Below are 20,905 nucleotides of genomic sequence, written 5' to 3'. Positions count from 1 at the left end.
TATTTAAAAAAAACGTGAAGGAGAAAACTGGTGGGCTTCTTTCTGTTCCAGGACTGCTGATACAACGTGGGACACTAGTACAGTAATCTTTTGTCCCAAGGTGAATTTGCAAGCCTCTTCAATATTCATGACAACTGCTACCACAGCCGTTAGGCATCCAGGCCATCCTTTGCTCGCTTCATGCAGCTGTTTTGAAAAATACGCCACTGCCTTCTTATAGGGTCCTAATTTCTGAGCAAGGACCCCCAAAGCTTCCTGTTCCCCTGCAAACAGTTCCCTGTTCTTCATAGGAATATAGCCAAAAGGGTTTAGTCACATCTGGAAGTTGCAGAGCTGGAGCTCTCTTTAGCTGTATTTTTAAATTTCTAAAAGCCTCCTCTGCTGAATCAGTCCATTCTAAAGAGGGAGGATTTCCTTTTCACAGTTCATATACTGGTCTTACCAGAACACCGTAATCATGGATCCAAAGTCTGCACCATTTGGTCATTCCAAGGAATGTCTGGAGTTCCTTGACAGACAATGGTCATGGAGTTTGACAAATGGCTTCTTTTCTAGCAGTTCCAAGTTCTCTCTGTCCTCCTGTTATTTCATATCCTAGGTAGGAAACTCAGGTTTGTATTAGTTGGTTCTTTTGTTTGGATACCTGCTAACCATTCAATGACAGAAAATTTAATAATCCCACCGTCCACTAGGCATATTCTTCTTTTTTTTGTAGAAATTAATAGGTCATCCACACATTGTAACAGAGTCCCCATCTGAGTGCGTGGCTTCCATGATTCTAGTTCCCATGCTAACCGATTTCCAAAAATCGTTGGACTTGTTTTAAACCCTTGGGGTAATACTGTCCAAGCTAATTGAGTTTTCCTTCTGGGTCAGGATTTTCCCATTCAAAAGCAAATAAATTCTGGCTTTCTTTGGCCAATGGTAAGCAGAAGAAAACATCTTTTAAATCCAGGACAGCAAATGATTTCTGATTTTAGTTTGGTCAATAAAGTATATGGATTAGCCACCACCGGGTGGATGTCCTCTACTATTTTATTTATTGCCCTTAAGTCTTGAGCTAGCCTATAGCTTTTCCTATCTGCTTTCTTTACTGGTAAAATGGGGGTGTTATATTCCAATGCAGATTCCACTAATAAATCATATCTTCGAAGCCTATCAATTATTTAATTCCCCTTCTACCCTGTATCCTTAAAGGCATCAACTTAAAACATACAGCATATCTAAAGTTATGTAATTGTTTCAAGTACTTACACATAGGATGGCTTCCTGGTTTATGATGTTACTGAATTCTAGGTAAAGGATATGTTTGTTTGCAAATTAATACGCTTATAGTAACAGACAATGAAAAATAATGCTTCTTCAGGAGGATAAACTATGAACATAAAAACAAGATTAAAAAGTGTATGATGGCAGTCAGTTTTGGCACTCAAAATCAGTTGATAAAAAAGTAGTTTTAATTTCTAATCAGCCAAACAAACCCCCTGTCTTCTGAAAAGTGCTGCTTCTTTTCTAACAAGCCCAGATCATAATAGAAAGTGTCTTTAATTTCCATCAGTCAGGCATCGTGGATGCACTGAGTCTTGGTGTTGTGATCCCGTAACTTTAGTTTGAAAATACTTTATATTTGAAGCTTTTATCTTGCTTATCCTTATTTCTGTTGGGATGTTAGCAGTTTTGAAGGCCTGAAACAGATCCATGTGTAAGGTAATTTTTGGCGCAAAAGAACTTTGAATATCCTTATTTCTTGCCCAAATAAGAGCTCCATACAAAAAAAAAAAAACAAATCCCACAACCACAACAACAGAAAAAAACAAAACAACAAACAAACCCCCACCTGAACAAAAAAAAACAACAAACAAAAAAACCCCAACAAACCAACCAAAAAGAAAAAAAAACCCAAACAAATGGCTAAAATGCTAAGTAAATTTTGCTTTTTGTGCTTAGGTTTATTGTAAATGGTAAGTTCAAATTTTCTTATACTATAAACTATTTTTTTGACTGTGAAACATCCAAATCTCATTCTCAGTGTATTTCAGAATACCAAGTTACTCCAGTCTGATGCAGTAAAAATGAAAAATCTAGGCTGTTCTTTTTCTGCTCCTCCTCCTGTCCCAGTAATATGGAGGAATTTACAGGCAAAAAATGCTCAGTGAAGAGAACTCAAACTGTTGCCTAAACTTAAATTCTTACTTAGTTCAGGTCAATTCTAAACACATTGCATAAGACCTGTTAACATAGTTTGAAGACTTGTTCTTCACCTAATTATTACATTAATAGATAGATATAACAGCTCATGTATGAAGGGATTACAATACCTTATTCTGTAGAAAAAGTAAATACTGTGTTTCTGTGGGACTATGGGGTGGAGGATTTACTGCCCCGACATCATTTCTGTATATTACTATGGTGAAAACCAGATTTGTCATCAATTTCCATCAGTATCAGTGTTGCAGGAAGTCAAGTCAGTACAATCAGAATGTCTGAATGTCTCTGACCAGTTTCTTTCATGAGTCTCCTAGATCCTGTGACTTCAGATCTATTCCTTGCCTTTATCTCTATATGGAACTTCCTGATAAAATGTAGGGCTTCTAATACTGATACTCTAATTTTAAATAAATACAAATAGTGAACTCTGAACCGGAAAAGCTTTGCTATGTGAATTGATGGGTGCAGTTGGAAGGTAAGATAAGGAAATGAGCATTCGTATCTCTGTATAAGCTTTGCTCTTGTTGTATTGCTGTGGAAATCTGCTTTATTCCTATGATCTGATTGAAAGTTGACTGTAATTATTGTCTGTTGCAGATGAGCCAACACGTTCCTTGAGTGGTCTCATCTTGAAGAATAATGTAAAAGCACATTTTCACAACTTTCCCAATGGGGTAACTGATTTCATTAAAAGTGAATGTCTGAACAACATTGGTGATTCTTCCCCCTTAATTAGAGCTACTGTGGGTAAGTTTGCTCTCATTGCTGTCTTCTGCATACTGAAAATGTTACTGATATGGGCGAGAGCTACACTAGTGACATAAAGAGTTATTAAACTCCTGAAACTCTTTGTTTCTGATAATTGTCACAAATTTACCATATTTAAATGTTGATATTCATCTTCAGTGTGAATGTACAATAGTTACGTGTTATTTTACTTCCTGTTCTCTTAGAAGTTATTTAGAAATTCAGTTTGTATCTCTTGAAATGTAACTGAACATGAGTTTATTTGAATCTCTGAAAATTGAGCTTGCTCCCAATTTTTATACCTAAAACCAGGAGCAAGGTAAGGGTCTGACTTCAGGACTATTTTGGTACTCTGCTTGCATCAGTAAAGCACTTCTGTTGGCTGATTTCCTGTGCTCTGCCCCCTGTATGCACACATACACGCACATCCCTGCAGGGAATCATCATACGATGCATAACATTCACATAACAAGTTTTGGTTTTTAAGTATCTTCTGTCAGAAGACAGTAGGTCAGGTGTTATGTACAGTAATCATAAAATGGTTTGGGTTGTTTGTTTTCAAGCACTTATTCTTTTATTTCTCCTAGTACAAAATCTCTGTGGATTAGTACCTCAATTACTGTTTAGTTTTAAGTGATCCTTGCAGGGATTATTCAAGCACATATGAACTCTGAAGATGGCTAGCAACTGATGAACTGTATGCTTGTGTAACGACTGCTATTTAGCGCATGCTTTCACCCTGACCTTTTGCAAAGATGGAAGCAAGCTGTTTAATCCCAGAAATCACCTCTCTGAGGAGAATGAGCATGACAATAGTTTAGTTTAGAACTGTAACTTGAACCCAAATGGTAACTACATGTTTTTGTATCTTTACTTAGCTTTTCCCCATTTTAATCCTCAAATGAGTAACAGTGTGGAAGTTCTCTGTGCTATACAGTACAGGTTTTTAAACTCCATGTGCTAATGTTGAAATATGGATTCAAGTTCAAAAAAGATGGCTGCATCTGTTAAGGACCCACAAACTTACCAGGAAATAAATGCATCTCTTTAGGGAGTGTTTGTAACTGGTCTTAAAACCTTCTAGGGATTCTAGTCTATAGTGTAGTGTAGCTTGTGCTTACAAGCAAACAGGGAAATAGTTTGAGTGTTTAAGAATAATAGCAGGTCTGGAAAGCTTTATTGCAGAAGGAAAGTGAAAGCTAATGATCGCCTTGTGAGGAAGAATTTTTTTAAGCCCAGCTTTTCAGAAAAGGAGTTCAGAAAGCAACTTGAGGAGCTACAGATGCAAAACACCACCCCCAAAAAAACGGCCTCTCACTGTCCTGTTATGGCATGAAAGTGCTGAAGCATAGCTGCTTTCTCTTTATGTTCTACTTTTTTAATTACAGATTGATGCTGTAAACTGAGGTTGCATGTAATTGAAAGTAACATAAAAGATGCTGTCATGACAATTATGTTTTTAGCAATTTCTGACATCCCTCTGAAGTTTTGTTCTCTCATGTTTACTGTTGAATTAGCCCAACTGCTATATTCATTAGATTTCACATTTATCAAATGAAGTATCAACAGATTATGTAACACTGTTTTGAGGTTCATAAAAACCAAAGACTACCTTTATAAAGATTTCAGATTTCTAACTTTGCAGCTTAGTATGTTGGTCAGAAGAATGGGCCTGTTTTAATTGCCAGCTCTAACCCAAACCTGTAAAAAGCTGCAAGCTATCAAATTGATAATTTTTTTACTTTGATTATTCTTCTGACATCCATGTTTCTGTGCCTGAAGTTTCGCAGACAAAACCACAAAGGCTAATCTCTGGTGTCATCTGTTCTCTGCTGCCCAAATAAAGCTGCAGGTGGGTGGGAAAAATTTTGCACTTCAAAGACGATGAAGGTCAGGTCATTAGAAGCCCATGAAGATTCCTTTTAACATGAACATAAGCACTTAAAACTTAATTTTGTATGGCTGTTTCCTCATTGTTTTTAAAACTTTTTGCAAATCTTCAAATGCCAAAGCTGTTGCCTCTCTAAGTTTGTATTACTGCTTTTTTTTTTGTCCCCACCATAGTGCCTCTGTGATTACAATAACACTAGTTCAGTGTTAAGTGGCTTCTCCACAGACCTGTAAAGAAAGTTCACAATGGCACATATCAGATTTAGTAGCACAAAGCTTCAATGGTCACTCAGCCCCTGGCCCTTGACAGCAGCCCCCAGTGAGCACAGTGCAGTCAGCCCCACGTGGAGCCCGTGTATATTTTAATTGGTGTGCTCTACTCACCTGTGGGTAGAGGGCACACCTTTTTAAGAATCCTGACTGATAAATAGATTTGAGATCTCTGAGTTCGGACAAAGCACAAACAAGACACGGTAATGGTAACCTAAGCTTGTATCGTTTTATTAGTTACACTCCTGAGGGTAATTATCTAACGTACGGAGAAGAAGAGAGAAGAGAAGAGAAGAGAAGAGAAGAGAAGAAGAGAGAGAGGGGGGAAGAGAAAAAGTGATTAAAAGTAAAAATAGTCACAACCTGGATCCTGCAGCATCCCATGGATCTGTTGACGGTCCTCAGCAGTCGGCAGCTGGTGCACACACGGGTTCTTCAGTGACACTCTTTTGTAGCTGCAACTTCGCTGAGTCATTCCATGTGAACCATCTTATGCCAATCACTTTTTTGGTGACGTCAGCATTTCTGGGCATGGCTGGGACCTTTGCACCCCTGAGCCTGCAGCTGCTCGCCGGGTACCTGCAGTGGGCACCACCCACCGCAGTCAGCATCTGCTGTGCGGGAAGAGGAGCAGGAGGAGGATGAGGCCAGGGGGAAAGGGGGCAATCATGGCTGACATGTGCTTAGCCCCCTAATACACAGTCTGTGCGACCATGGCAGTCCTTGTTCAGTTGGTCATTTTGAACAGAAAGTGAAACTTGAGATTTTCTGAGACATCACAAAAGATGGCAGAGCCAAGTCCCAAATTTATATGATCTGGACTGCATATATATCTCCTGTAAGGGACAGTGGCCTCAAGTTGCTTCCTGCCTATGCATCTGGAAGTATTTTCTCCTAGGTTATCATGTTGCTGTCATGTTGCCTTTTGGAAGAACACTTAAAGTAGTTTTCAGATAGTCTTCCCTTCAGCTGTGAAAGCTCACATATTATTGCAAGTATATCCAGACCATTTGTCATCCTCTGAAATCACTTCTAGGATTCTGAAAAAAATCTTCAACTCTTTCCAAAACTACCTACTCCTTTGAGTCTTGCAGCTTGTGTCACATGTCAGTACAGAGGAGTTCCAGGAATTCATTTTTCAAACAAGTCTGTACCAGATCAAGTTGGGGAGATAATTTTGCAATTTAAGTACTTTGACTAGGAGGCAAGAAAATTCAGTTGTTTTGTTTTTGTAAAGTTCAGTTTAATATAAAAAATTGAAATCACTTTTTTTAAAGTGTATCAGTAAGATTCAGCAACAGTAAAATGGGTATTTTCTATTAACACACCTAGTTTTCTTTGTGGGACCATAATATTCAGAGTCTTTATGACTGTAGGTCTCCATAGGCTTTTGGGAATCTTTTCAGTTGAGTTACGAAGAGAACTGGATATTATTTCTGGAGCTGTAAAATTGTGTTTTACCTCTGTCTTCATTTTTGCCCTTTGTCTGTGTGGGTTCTCCAGCCTATTGCATCAGGGGAAACATGATGCAAAGTATCTTTTAGTTATTGTGTGTCTTACCCAGAATGCCCTTTGCTCTGCAATATTGTCCTGCATTCTTGTGTATTTAACAAGATTTTTAACATTTTACTGCAAAGAAAAATTGTGTGTTGTGATTAGCTCAATGAAAAAGCTTGGGAATTTTTTTCCATCACTTATCACTTGGGAGATTACTAGTTGTACTGCTATCAAGTTCTTTTGTATTCATCCTCACTAGAAGTAACTGTCAGTAGCATAACGGGTTATTCTATCTGTTTCATTTTGTCTTGAGGCAAAATCGGCTCATACAAAATCAGTCCTAGTTTAGAAGTAACTTTCCCTGTTCCTATGACCTAATTAGTTTTTTCCTGGGATTCCTGTATGTGCTGGAAACTGTTTGTGACTCTTGGGGCTGACCTGTTTGCTGGATCTCAACCAGCCAACCACTACAGCTGATCACTAGATGACCTGCCATAGCGTGTAAGCTGTTAGTAGGTATCTTGGTCTTAGAATATCTCCTTGATGTTTTGTATAAACACAGTAAAGTTGTGATCACATAACTTACTGCTGTGTGGTAAATTTCTTGAATGACAGATTCACACATTGTTCTTTTGTATCCAAATAAGAGGTGAGTGGAGGTGGATACTCTGTATTTACTGAAGGTCAAGGTTTTTATGGCGTTTGTTAAATTCCATGCCAAAGCTGCCCTGCACTTTTCGGGCATGATTATTCCCTTAACTGAGGTGACTGTACTTGATTTTACACATCTGAGCCCTTCATGGTAGCAGGAAGGAACAACCCAACTTTGCATTTCAACGCCCTTCAAAAAATATTTGGAACTAAATGTAATTCTTTTTATGCTTGCCATTTCTTCAGGAAACAAAAAATTTCTCAAGTCGTTAGGTTTTTGAAATGAGAAAAACTAGTATGAAACATGTGAAGGTATGTGAGATCTTATTTACCTCATCCATCTGATTCCTTTAGGCATTCTGATAACAACCATTGCCTCAAAAGGGGAATTACAGAATTGGCCTGAACTCTTACCAAAGCTTTGCGGTCTCTTGGATTCTGAAGATTACAATACCTGTGAGGTAAGGAGACTTATCAAAAACAGATTATAATCTGAATTTGATTATTTTCTCTCTTATGTTTGTGTTTACATGCACGTATGTTCTCCTAAGAGAACAGGGGCTCGTATTTGATACTTTGGCCTGAATTCTGTGTTCTAACTATTCATTCAAACAAATAGGTTTACTTTGCATAAAGGAGAATTAGAATGCAGATGGGTAGTCATGGCATTTCAGCTGAGAAGTGTCCTGAAGTTACCACTTCATGACGTCTAATCTATTAGGCATCATCTACATCGTTAGGTTAACCCTGAATTTTCTCTTACATGAAAACAGTGTTCATTTGTTTTGTAACTTAATCTGGAAAAGCTGTATCGGGGTGAAATAAACTATTGTTCAGTGTATATGAAGGAAATTAAAAAATACCAATTTAACTGTTTTAAACCATGATGAGAAAAAAGGCCTTGTCTGATTTACAAATATCTGTGATAACATGACTTTAATTGCTTGATACTGTCTCCATGAGAGTATGTGAAGCATTTTATATAAAATAATGCTCAGAGGTAGGGTAATTGTCCAGGATGCAGTGCTGTTATGTGGAACTTTAGTGCTGTTTTCTCAAGAAAAGAAAAAAAAACAAAAACTTGAAAGTGGAACTTAAATTGACCATCATATCCAAAGCTCTGCCCCATAACAGACCATAAATGGAATACAATTATTTATATATCAAATGGGATACTTTGGCATCTGAACATTTATTTCTCAAATAAGAACTAGCTTTTAAGCATTTTTAAAAATACGATTGAATAGATGATCACTGAATGCTAAAATTAAAATTACCACTTATCCATTAGTGACTCACTCAGCTTGAGAGTTTACAGATGCTGGTATAAAGTGCTTAAATAAAAACCCTTTAAGTATATTAAAGGACAGGCTGAGAAAGTTGGGGTCGTTCAGCCTGGAGAAGAGAAAGCTGAGTGGAGACCCCATAGCAGCCTTTCAGTATCTGAAGGGGGCCTACAAGGATGCTGGGGAGGGACTCTTCATCAGGGACTGTAGCAACAGGAGAAATGGTAATAGGTTTAAACATAAACAGGGGAAGTTCAGGTTAGGTAAAAGGAAGCAGTTCTTTACTGTGAGGGTGGTGAGGCACTGGCACAGATTGCCCAAAGAAGTTGTGAATCCCTGGCAGTGTTCAAGGTGAGGTTGGACAGAGCCTTGGGTGATGTGGTCAGTGTGAGGCATCCCTGCCCATGGCAGGGTGGTTGGAACTGTATGATCTTAAGGTCCCTTCAACCCTAACTACTTTATGATTCTGTGATATTCCAATTCTATACTTAGGTGCATTTATTGTGTTAAGTAGCTATATTTATTGTGTTATGCTGAAATTACCTCTTGTGTACAAAACCTGAAGTCTTGCTTTCATCAGATATGAAAAGGTTTTTAGTTTGGTTTGTTTGATGATTTGTGGTTGATTTGTTTTTGTCTGTTTGTTTTGTTTTATTTTTTTCAATAGGGTGCTTTTGGGGCTCTTCAGAAGATATGTGAAGATTCTGCTGAAATTTTAGATAGTGATGTATTGGACCGACCACTCAATATCATGATACCTAAGTTCTTGCAGTTCTTCAAACACAGCAGTCCAAAAATAAGGTAGGTTTAGGCGTTATACTGCAGTTACCTTTTTATTTAAGTAACTGTTATTTACATGAGCAGCAAGGTTTAACCCAGTTAAATCTGGTTTAACTGCACCAAAATATAGAAAGCTCTTTATCTTTCAGTTGAATCAAATTAAATAGGTTCATCGTCTTTTCATTGTAAACCTGTATTAATCTCTCCAAAGTAAAAAAAGTATTGAATAGAATGAAAATTCCAGAGTTAAATGTTTTTTGCTAATATTCGTTAGAAAGAACAGTAGGTCTTACCCTAAAATGAGTCAACAGTGTACCACTGCCACAAAGAAGGCTGATGGTTTCCTGGGCTGGAGTGTTACCAGCTGATTAAAGGAGGTGATCCTTCCCCTCATCTTCCAGGTGAGGCCAGACCTGGAGTATTGCTTCTATCTGTGTGCTGTCCAGTGCAAAAGACACCTGGACATACTAGACAGAGTCCAGGAAAGGGCCGTGAAGATGATCAAGGGACTGGAGCATCTCTCCTGTAAGGAGAGACTGAGAGACCTGGGGCTGGGGGACCTCCTCAATGTATGTAAAAATCTGGAGAGGGCACAAAAAAAAAAGGTATGGCCAGGCTCTTTTCAGTCATGCCCAGTGACAGGACCAGAGGCAATGGGCACAAACAGAAACACAGGAGATTCCCTCTGAACATCAGGAAACATTTTTTTTCCTGTGAGGGTGACTGAGTGGTGGAATGGGTTGCCCAGGGTCTCCATCCTTGAAGATACTCAAGAGCCATCTGGACATGGGCAGCTGGTTGTAGCTGGCCTTGCTTGAGCAGAGGGGTTGGACCAGATGAGCTCCAGAGGTGCCTTCCAACCTCAATCATTCTGTGACTGTCTCCCACAGCATTGTCATAGATAAGCTAAGGAAGTGTGGGCTTGATGATCAGGTAGTGAGGTGGATCAAGAACTGGTTGAAAGGAATGTGGTCAATGGAGCAGAATCTAGCTGGAGGTCTGTGACCAGTGGAGTCCCTCAGGGGCCGGTGCTGGGACCAGTGCTGTTTAATATTTTCATCAGTGACCTGGATGAGGGAACCGAATGCACCCTCAGCAAGTTCGCTGATGACACTAAACTGGGAGGAGTGGCTGACATACCAGAAGGCTGTGTTGCCATTCAGTCAGACCTGGACAGGCTGGAGAGTTGGGTGGGGAGAAACTTGATGAAATTCAACAAGGGTAAGTGTAGAGTCTTGCATGTGGGGAAGAACAACCCCATGTACCAGTACAGGTTGGGGGTTGACCTGCTGGAAAGGAGTGAAGGGGAAAGGGACCTGCGGGTCCTGGTGGACAGGAGGATGACCATGAGGCAGCAATGTGCTCTTGTGGCCAAGAAGGCCAATGGCATCCTAGGGTGCATTAGAAAGGGTGTGGTTAGTAGGGCAAGAGAGGTTCTTGTCCCCCTCTACTCTGCCTTGGTGAGGCTGCATCTGGAATATTGCATCCAGTTCTGGTCCCCTCAGTTCAAGAAGGACAGGGAATTGCTTGAAAGAGTCCAGCACAGAGCCACAAAGATGATGAAGGGAGTGGAACACCTCCCTTATGAGGAGAGGCTGAGGGAGCTGGGTCTCTTTAGCTTGGAGAAGAGGAGACTGAGGGGTGACCTCATCAGTGTTTACAAATATGTAAAGGGTGGGTGTCAGAATGATGGAGCTAGGCTTTTTTCAGTGATACCCAGTGACAGGACAAGGGGCAATGGGTGTAAACTGGACCATAGGAGGTTCCACATTAACATCAGGAAGAACTTCTTTACTGCGAGAGTGACAGAGCACTGGAACAGGTTGCCCAGGGAGGTTGTGGAGTCTCCTACATTGGAGATATTCAAGGCCCACCTGGACAAGTTCCTGTGTGATGTACTCTAGGTTACCCTGCTCTTGCAGGGGGTTGTACTAGATGATCTTTTGAGGTCCCTTCCAACCCTTGGGATTCTGTGATTCTGTGAAATGTATTTTTAACTTGTTTGAAAATTATATTGAAAGATGCTGCAACTTAAAGGTGGCAGTTCTTTATCGCCAATCGTAGTCGCTGGTAAAGACAAAGAGGAGGGAATATAACTTGCAATATATTGTAAGATTCAAACAAGATTTAGAAACTCACCTGAAATAGATGCGCAATAAGAAAAATATGTAACAAAGTAGTATCTTGCTCTTGTAGAAATATGAATTTAGTACTTCTGGAGCTAGGAGAGATGGATTAAAACATACTTTTTTTTCCTTACCACGTTATGCAGTCTTTCACTTTTTTTCTGTGCTGTGATGTTTGTATCTTTGAAACTATTAAACCAGTTTCAGGTTTAAAGCAAGCTACTTCCTGAACTGCAGCCTTTTTTCAATATACTGCTGAAGTATGAAAACTGTTACTAGTGTCAGTAAAATACTTCAGATCTGTCAAACGACAACTTCTGAACAATGTTTTATGAAAAATGCCGAACAGAGTACAAGTTTGAAGTTACTTTAGTAAAAATACTTAATGGGACTTCAGAGGCTTTTACAGGTAAAGCCTAGTGCCTTTACTTATGGAATTCGATTTCTCTATTGCTGAGAATAAAAAAGGCCTGGAAGTAATGGCTTTGCATGAAATAGAATAGAACCAATGTTTAATTTTTTCATATGCTTCTACCACAAGTGTTTTATTGTATCCTACTAAAAGTATGTCTGTGTTCTAAGCTACATAGAGGTTGTTGACACTTACTGGTCCCACTAAATACTAAAAATATTCCGAAGGCAGTTGAATACTTAACAACAAAGAAGGGCTTTTAAAAATTTGACAAAGTTGGCTTGTATTGATCTGAGAAGATCAATAATCATAAAATAATCAAAAAGAACGTGCTTGCATACTGCTTGGAACAAATATGCCAAACATCCTGCTCTAGTTTGTATTTACTGAATACTTTATTTTAAAATATTCATTAGATATGTCAGAGTATAAGGTGGTTATTAACTAAACTAGAGTTGGCTTAATTAGACTACTAAACTTACAACTGGCTTAGTAATTTTGCTTGGTAATACTATGGATGTGCAGATTCGTTCCTTCTTAATGATGACTGGACATTGTAATTTGCTTTGTAATGTTTCTGATATCTATGTACAATCTAGAAAATGTTTTTAACTCATTTAAAATGTATATTTTAACTGTTCCATTTGTAGGTCTCATGCTGTTGCATGCGTCAATCAATTTATCATCAGCAGAACTCAAGCTCTTATGTTGCATATAGATTCTTTTATTGAGGTGGGTGTGCATTCTTGGTTTGGGGTCTAGGTGTTTTGAATTATGTTTTACAACCACCTCTGTCCCCAAACCTCCCATTTCTGGTTGCCTGTTCTTGGTTTCAGTCCTCATGGATTGAAGTTCACTCTGTATGGTTGTGCTCAGAATTGATTAGTCTAAGCATGCTCCAAGGCCAAAAAATAGTATTTTGAAAGATGCTTCCTCTCCATGAGTAAACTTTTGCCGCAGAAAGGTGTAAAAGTAATGGCACTTAGCTGCAGTGGAAAGTGCAGTCAGTACAAAGGTTATCATGTCACTGAGTCCTGTGTTCCTCTGAATACTGCTACTGAACATGGGTTAGAAGGGTGGTACTTTGGGTTACCTAGAGTACTTGTTTCTCCTGTTATGTACTGATGGAGCTTTCTAGTCTCAGAACTTTATTTATGCTTAAGAGAAAACAGAAACCCAAAACACTGTTTTTTTGCCAGTGTTATTATTCTGTAGTGTTTTGGTTATGTGTACAGTACACATTGAGAGTCTGAAGAGTTCATTTGCTAAACCATATATCTTTTAAGAAGTAAAATGGTATTCTGAGACGTGGGGTCAAAGAGTACAGAAGTATATTTTTGTATCGTTTAGTTTGCCAGTAATGGCTATTTAGATACAAGTTGAACTAGATGAACTGAGACTTTTCAACTGGTACTACTTTCCAACAGAATCTTTTTGCACTGGCTGGTGATGAGGAGCCTGAAGTACGCAAAAACGTTTGCCGTGCTCTGGTAATGTTGCTGGAAGTTCGAATGGATCGCCTGCTTCCTCATATGATTAGTATAGTTGAGGTGAGTCTCATTTCCCAGACTGCATGCTGAAAAAAAATGGTTGGGGTTGCATGAATAGTAACAAATAAAAAGCATTCATCAGAACTATTATGTTACGCTTGCAGTTGTCTACTCTTCAGTTTTCCTTCAAGATTGAGATTGCAAAACTTTCTTCTTAGCGAATTGCCAACTCAACATAGTATTTGACAGGCAATGCATATAACAGTTGTGTATTCTTCCTTTATTGATCCTGAAGTGCTGCATCCTAATTTACAAGATCATGTTAAAAGTCCAGTACTTGTGCTGATACTGCTGTAGATTACACATTGAAGCTGTCACTTTTTGCAGATGCGTTGATCATTACAAGAATAAGGCTTGTTATTTTATACAACTGAGATACTCTTTGAGCATTCAGTTGTAGAGGTTAATGTAATTTGATAGTTCCTTTACTGTTCTAGACTAGTGCAGACTTGTATACCAGCAGACCAGTCAGCTCTGGGTTTTTTGTCTGCTCAGCTGTTTAAGATGTGAGTAATTTCCAAATTTCTGTGAAATGACAGCACTTTCTAGGTAGTGTTTAACATATGCTACTTGGCAAACTGGAAGTACAGCTAAGATCATAATGTTACTAATGTAGATTTCATGTGGATAAGTGGGTCATAACCCGGTGTCAAATTCCATAAAGACTATGTCCAGACAACCCAAAGAAAGTGTTAATGTTTTTCTGCTCCTATACACAGGCATTAGAGATGCATAAAACTGAGGTGACCCTTGACAGCCTTGGCCTGCTGTCTAGTCTTCCCCTATGGTGTTTGTAATTTATTGCGCTAAAGCAACTATTTGCATTGCCTAAAGTAGTAGAAATTTTTCATTAAAAGTACTTATTAAAATTTGGCATTATAATATTTAAAAAAAAATATCCTCCCTATAGTGTGCTTTGTTACTAGGGGCACTGTTTTTTGTTCTTGGTTTTCAGGCTGTGTGTACAGCTGTCTTACACCCCTGAATGTAACTAGTCTTTTCAGTCTACCACTGTCTTAACTTCAAGGAGCATATAGTCTAATAATAGATACTTGAAGAGGAAATGACAGTGTGAGGGGCATTGTCAAACAGTCTACATTTTGTCATTCTGTCTTCTTGATGAATAACAAATCTACAACAAAATTGTGGATTTTCAGGCCGTTTGGGGAAAATGCCAGTGTGCATTAAGGAAGCCTTGCTTGCAGTGAGTAGGACATTTTTCAGCTTTACTTAGATACAGTCTGTTGACAACTCAGAACCAGTATTTCTGTTTCTATGAGTTCTTAATCACAATAGTGACTCTTTAGGAAAACCTCAAGATATGGTGCAATTCTGTAGGATGGGGTGCTGTTCTTGGCAAGTTTTGCATCCTTGAAATAAATAGGAATATTAAAGGTTCCTCCTGTTTTGAGAATAAATGGTATTTTGAATCAAGTGAAGAGGGATTTCTTTTGCTCTAGATCCATGTGCAGGGAAATGTAGCTGCATAGACTTCCATGAGGTTTTCTAAAATGAACAGGAGAATCAGTTGTATCAGAAATAAGGGCTGGCATGGAATGTTTTGATAGTTGTGTATAAGAAACTGTTGTAGCAGTAGTCCACTTAGCTTTTTCTTTATGCAGGTATTTGATTATTTTTGATTGAAAAAGGACTAAAATTTAGTAGCAGACTTAAAGATTTGATTATGAATCTGTGAATTGCAGTCATGCTTGAAAATGTGACACTTCATTCTTCCCCTCACATTGTCATCCAGTCAAGTAATCAAGATTTGAAAGAGAAGTTTCTTTATGGTACTGTAAATAAAAGTATTTCCATCTTATTAAGGGTATATTTGTACCTTTTGATTCAAAACTGCAAAGGGGCAGTAAAAAAAAATCCGTTCACAGGAAACTGCTGTTTATTATACTCGGTCTCTTCAATTTCTTGGTAATGATGCTCTCACTTAAGCAATGAAGAAATTTAGAATCTGAATCATCTAGTGTGAATAAAGAAGTCTCTTAGCTTATTCTCGCAGTAGTCATAAATACTCTTTCATGGCTGTTTCTTTCTTCCTCTCGCCCCAGAGAAACTATGGTAGCATAGTCTGGTTTTGTGACCATAATTTGCAATGTTGGTAACTTCTGGACACTTGAAACTTCTATCTTATACAAATAATACATTTTTATATTGTGTAGTACATGCTTCAGAGGACCCAGGACCAAGATGAAAATGTGGCTTTGGAGGCTTGCGAGTTTTGGCTGACTTTGGCTGAACAGCCAATTTGTAAAGAGGTATTATGTCGGCATCTTACTAAGTAAGTATTAAGAATTATAACTCCTTTTTAATTTGAAATAGTAATCTTGAAACTTCAGTTGACTCATTCCTGGTTGATCTAACAAAAACTGAATCTAGCTTGTGGTATGCTTAGAAGAATTTTCTTGTAGATATTTCCTGTATGTAATAAAAATTACTGTAGCACAGAGTTCACTCAAATGACTGTGGAGAATTTCAGACCCAGTGACTTCCAGAAGCAATTCAAATTGTATCACTGTGGTGCTTTACATGAAGCTTAACAGGCTTCACATGGACCCAAAAATGTGCTAATGTGCACTTAAGCTCAAACATCTTTACCTGCCATTACCTGTCATATCTGGTATGCCGTGAGCACATTGTCTTGACTACCACTGAGGTAGCAATCCTTGTGCAATGCTTCTGTGTGTAGAGCCATGTAAATAATGTTCCCTGTTTTATAAAGAACATAGAACATAATGACATCATTGGATTTAGGAATCAATTTTGTATCAGTTGCTACTGCAATTTAAACTTGAAGAAGGCATGTACAATATGTTCCTTCTTACTTCCGCAACCTGATAGTCATGTAAATTTAAAAAAATGCCTCAAAATGTAGGTCTCTGAATGGGAATGAATATCCATGTTTGGGATATAAACAGTCAGCAAAATTTTGGTTTTCATAAGCAATTACAAAGTACATAATTGAGATTAAAACACCTGCTGTAGCAGTGGAGGAATAGGAGTTGAAAACAGGAGAACCAATGCTATGACAAATAATTTTAAATTATAGAATGGTTTTACTTATTTCCTACTCTTGTAGCTCAAAAGACAAAAAAAAGGGTAGCACAATTGAGTCTGTCCACCCACATCTCAATACATGTCATGTTTATACTGAGAATAACAGTAGTTCATTAACTGCTGGTATTAAACCTGTCTTGGACCACATGAATATTGGCACGGTGTCATACTAATTGTTTTAAGCTTTTAATTTCTAGAAGAACAAATACATAAGAGTAACATGACACTTCTCTCATAACTTTTCAATGTCATGTTTGTGGGAAGCAACTTGTTAGTGAGTCCTGTTTGACTCAGGAGTGATACAAGTTTATCAATACTTGATTATAATCTTTTTTTTTTTATTCAATTAAAAGTGGAACAGGATCTTCTAAAAACCTGCTCATGTAGTATCTAATACCTTGTTCCATTTAGCTCCTGTAGGCTTTTTTAATAAAATACGTAGCTCCTGCATAGTTCCTGAAGTATGCTGCAGAAATGACAATTAATTGTTGATACGTATACTTACTATTCCTCATTTGAAATTTAGGAGGTAACGAGCCATTGCAATGCATGAATATTACTGCTGCCTAGTACCTTCAAAAACAATACTTCTCAGCTGCAGAATATAGAGAAATTGAGTCTGTCAGTGGGGCTGGGTCGGTCCATGGTCATTATCAGCTTGATTTGGCTTCTAAGGCATATTTTTAGTGGAGAATTTGGTTTGTTGTGAAGTATATACTCTCTGTACATCTCTACAGCCATACATAGCCATAATCAATTTAATAATGAAGTAAATTTTAATTTAGATCAGTCAAGTTCTCTGCAGTGTTGGAGACTTGTCTTACTGAAGTAATGACAGAAAGATAGGAGGGCTTCATGTAGTTAGTCTTCCATTTTAAGATGAAAGTAAGGTAGATTCTTCAACCACAAGTAAATGAAGTGACAAGTATTATTTGTGAGAGCCAACTTGTTTGTCATGCATGTTATGGGAGTTTGAATTCTTACTGAAAACTTTTAGACTTAATTTTTGAAAGGTGTTTCAGAATAAATTAATCATATGGAAGAATATCTGTTTTTTAAAGATTAAAACTCATTTGTGTCATCTGGCTCTCTCTGCTTAAAAATTTGTGATTTGCAGTTAACACTTTCAGATTACAAAGTATCTATGAAACTTAGGGAGCTTGGTTTAGGTACTAGGTTGGTTATCAGCTTAAGTTGTTGGGATTTTATTATTCTGGGGATCAAGGTTACAACCAAGATTATATTCCAAGTAACTGAAAACTGGCTTGCTTTTTTATGTATTATTTTGACATATATCAATATTTCTTTGTAGGCTGATACCTGTGCTGGTAAATGGTATGAAATATTCAGAGATTGATATTATTTTGTTGAAGGTGAGCATCAACTTCTTTCACTCTGTAAGAATATCTGATTAGTTTCCAACCTATAAATCAGAATGATTCAGGTCAGAATGGGCAGATCTACCCTACGATCTGTTCAATGGAGAATTACCTTTCAGGGGCAAGGTGTGCTATTGCAACACTAAACACAACTGCTGTCATGTTTGTTGCAAAATAATCTGCAGGCTTTCCTGCTTTGCTTTATTCCCTCCCATCCAATTTAGGCAGAATTGAGATACTGCTATCCATGATCTACTGCAACAGTGCAGCCTAAAAAAACAGTTCATAATTAGTTCTAATGCCTTTTAGATTGAACACACATCTTTTTCCAGGTTTTTTTTTGTCTGTGTACCAGAATTTCCCTATTACTGTATTTCTATTTTATTCCATCAAGAGTAATTTCTTAAAAAGATGTATACTTTGAGTGTGAGTTTACCTTTCTTGCTTCTGTGTTGCTGTCATTTCTGGCAAATATAGCAGCAGAATGGAGGAACAATGGAACAATTTAGTTAGCTGGGCAGCACAAGTGAATCTTACGTGCTTACAAAATCTTCAACTAAAACTATGTTTTTAACTTCCTTGGCCAATATAGTTGGAGTAGTTTACCTGATAAAACATTTTGGTGACAGGGGGATGTTGAAGAAGACGAAGCTATTCCAGATAGCGAACAGGACATAAGACCTCGTTTTCATCGTTCACGGACAGTGGCTCAGCAACATGAAGAAGATGGTATTGAAGATGATGATGACGATGACGATGAACTTGATGATGATGATACTATTTCTGACTGGAATTTAAGTATGTCAAAGTAATGTGTAAAATGTTTTGAAATAGAATTATTTATGTAATAGAAGAACCACAGTAAAAAGAGGACTTCTAGGATTATTGAGAGTATGGAATATGGAGGGGGAGTCTTTGATGACTCTTTGACTATGTACCTGGCAAAAGTTAGCCCTCTGTAAGCTTACTTCTTATTCTGAATATGGCAGATTGAGCAACAAACATTTAGGGGATGCAGTTCAGCAGAATTTTTTGACTTCAAATTTTATTTTTACAAGTTAATGAAAACCATGTATCACCTGTTTAATGTCAATTAAGAAAAAAACCAAAACCCAACCTTTTGCCCACTGATAGCTGGATGAGGCTTAATAGTACTTCTATTTACTTCAGTCTTCCCTCTAAAATTGGTTTGTGTGTTTTGTGGTTTTTATGGGGTGTTTTGTTTGTGCCTTTGTTGGTTTCTTTCTTTCTGTCCATGTGAACATGCTACCACTGACAGCCATTACTAGTAGTCCTATTCCATGTGAGGAATTTGCTTCTGACCAGACAGTAGTATATTAGTTATAAAGAGAAATATAGTTACCTTAGTTATTACAAGAGGTAGGTGTGAGGAAACCACAGTTGATGGCCTGTGTGCAGGTCATAGGACCTTCAGGCCAATAGGCCATTATGATAAGGAAAGAAAGAACCACAAACTGATTTTTAAGCTCAGTGATAGAAAATAGGGAGTGAAATTCTGACAAATCTGACAAATCCATTTTGCAAGCAGTCTTATTGTGGAATAATGTTTTGAGATTCAGATACATACACATGATTTTTTCATTCTAAGGCCCTGAGTTTTCACAAAAGATGAACGTACCTTAAAGCTTATGAATTTTGAGACCATTTGCTGTTATTATTATTAAAATTTATGCAGATATACTTGTTTCTATAAAGCCTTTTTTAAAAAATAGTGTTGCTTTATATTCATAATGCTGTTCTGGTCACTGCTATATGTAGAGATTGCAGAATTAAACACGTTTTCTGAAAAAGATAGCTGAAATGACAGAGGGTGCCCTGTGGTCCACAGTTTTGATTAAGGTAGTAAGGAAGCTAAAGTTTATCAGGAATGGGGGCCTGAAAGAGAAAGAGCAGGACAGTTAAGAATCTATATTAACATATGTTATCTGGACTTGAGGGAATTTGGATTATCTGAAAATCAGAATTGCGTGCCCTGCTTCTTATCCTGTGTTCTGTATTTGACTTTCAATTTGAATAGAGAGGAAGCATCAGTGCAGCCTGACAATTAATATCAAATGAGACAAATGAGACCAGTTGGATCCAGAGGAACTGAGCTTATAATGAGCAAAAAAAGTGTGTTATAAATTCTTATATGAGCATTCCGTATAAAAATACCTTCACTTTATTTTTACTAGACATGACAACATGCAGCAGAAAAGAAAGTGTAAGGATTTCTGATTCATGTTCAAAGTTGTTGCTGATTTTTATGAGTGTTTGTTTGCTAAAACTTGCAAACAAATTTTGAGGTGTTTCTCTTCATATTTGTGTATCACAACAGAGGAGTAAGGTATAAAAGCTCAGAGCAGACGCCAGCAAATTCCTTTTACTCTCTATAGAGTTTAATCATTTTGCCTTTTTTTACTTTGAGGCATGGATTGGTTTTGAGCAGTTTATTTTTAGTCAAATGCTAGTACTTGTATGCCATTTCTCGTTAGTTTATCCAGTATGCTACATTCATGTCACAGACCTTCTCTTTTCCTTTATTATGCCATCCCGAAATCATGTAGTGTATATAGTGTTGCAATATAACGGAGTGGTTCCTGTCAGTGACGATTTTAATATTCCCAGTATAGAAATCCTTTTAATGGCTATTTAGGTGCTGCAAAACTTGCTTTCTTAGAGCAGTGGTTTTGCACCAGAGGATAGTGGATCACTGTGTGTTGTAATAAAATTGAAGTATCTTTTAATGCCCCGAGACTCTGCTGGCAGCTTAAAGTTAAAATGAGGATTATATTTCCTAACTACAACTACTTCTGTAATAAGCAGAGATTAACACTGTTAATTCTCCTCAGGGAAGTGTTCTGCTGCTGCTCTAGATGTCCTGGCCAATGTATTTCGTGATGAACTTCTGCCACACATTTTGCCCCTTTTGAAGGAATTGCTCTTCCATCCTGAATGGGTAGTTAAAGAATCTGGTATCCTTGTTCTTGGAGCAATTGCTGAAGGTAAGGCAACAGTGCATATCATGTTTTGATCAGTT

General features: G+C 37.8%; 1 protein-coding gene across 1 annotated transcript in view; it reads left to right on the top strand.

Moving 5' to 3' along the window:
* Nucleotides 1–20,905, top strand: part of TNPO1 (transportin 1) — an 80,267-nt gene that overhangs the window by 36,558 nt on the left and 22,804 nt on the right. The window contains exons 5-13 of the mRNA XM_005155024.4: nt 2,806–2,955; nt 7,618–7,724; nt 9,217–9,350; nt 12,518–12,599; nt 13,295–13,417; nt 15,592–15,710; nt 17,799–17,859; nt 18,495–18,663; nt 20,718–20,870. Coding sequence (XP_005155081.1) covers nt 2,806–2,955; nt 7,618–7,724; nt 9,217–9,350; nt 12,518–12,599; nt 13,295–13,417; nt 15,592–15,710; nt 17,799–17,859; nt 18,495–18,663; nt 20,718–20,870 — 1,098 coding nt within the window. The remainder of the gene's footprint in view (nt 1–2,805; nt 2,956–7,617; nt 7,725–9,216; nt 9,351–12,517; nt 12,600–13,294; nt 13,418–15,591; nt 15,711–17,798; nt 17,860–18,494; nt 18,664–20,717; nt 20,871–20,905) is intronic.

Source organism: Melopsittacus undulatus, chromosome Z (genome assembly GCF_012275295.1).
Source record: "Melopsittacus undulatus isolate bMelUnd1 chromosome Z, bMelUnd1.mat.Z, whole genome shotgun sequence".
In the NCBI taxonomy this organism is placed as follows: Eukaryota; Metazoa; Chordata; class Aves; order Psittaciformes; family Psittaculidae; genus Melopsittacus; species Melopsittacus undulatus.
The sequence above is the reverse complement of the archived record's forward strand: the minus strand, read 5'-3'. Positions and strand labels throughout refer to the sequence as shown.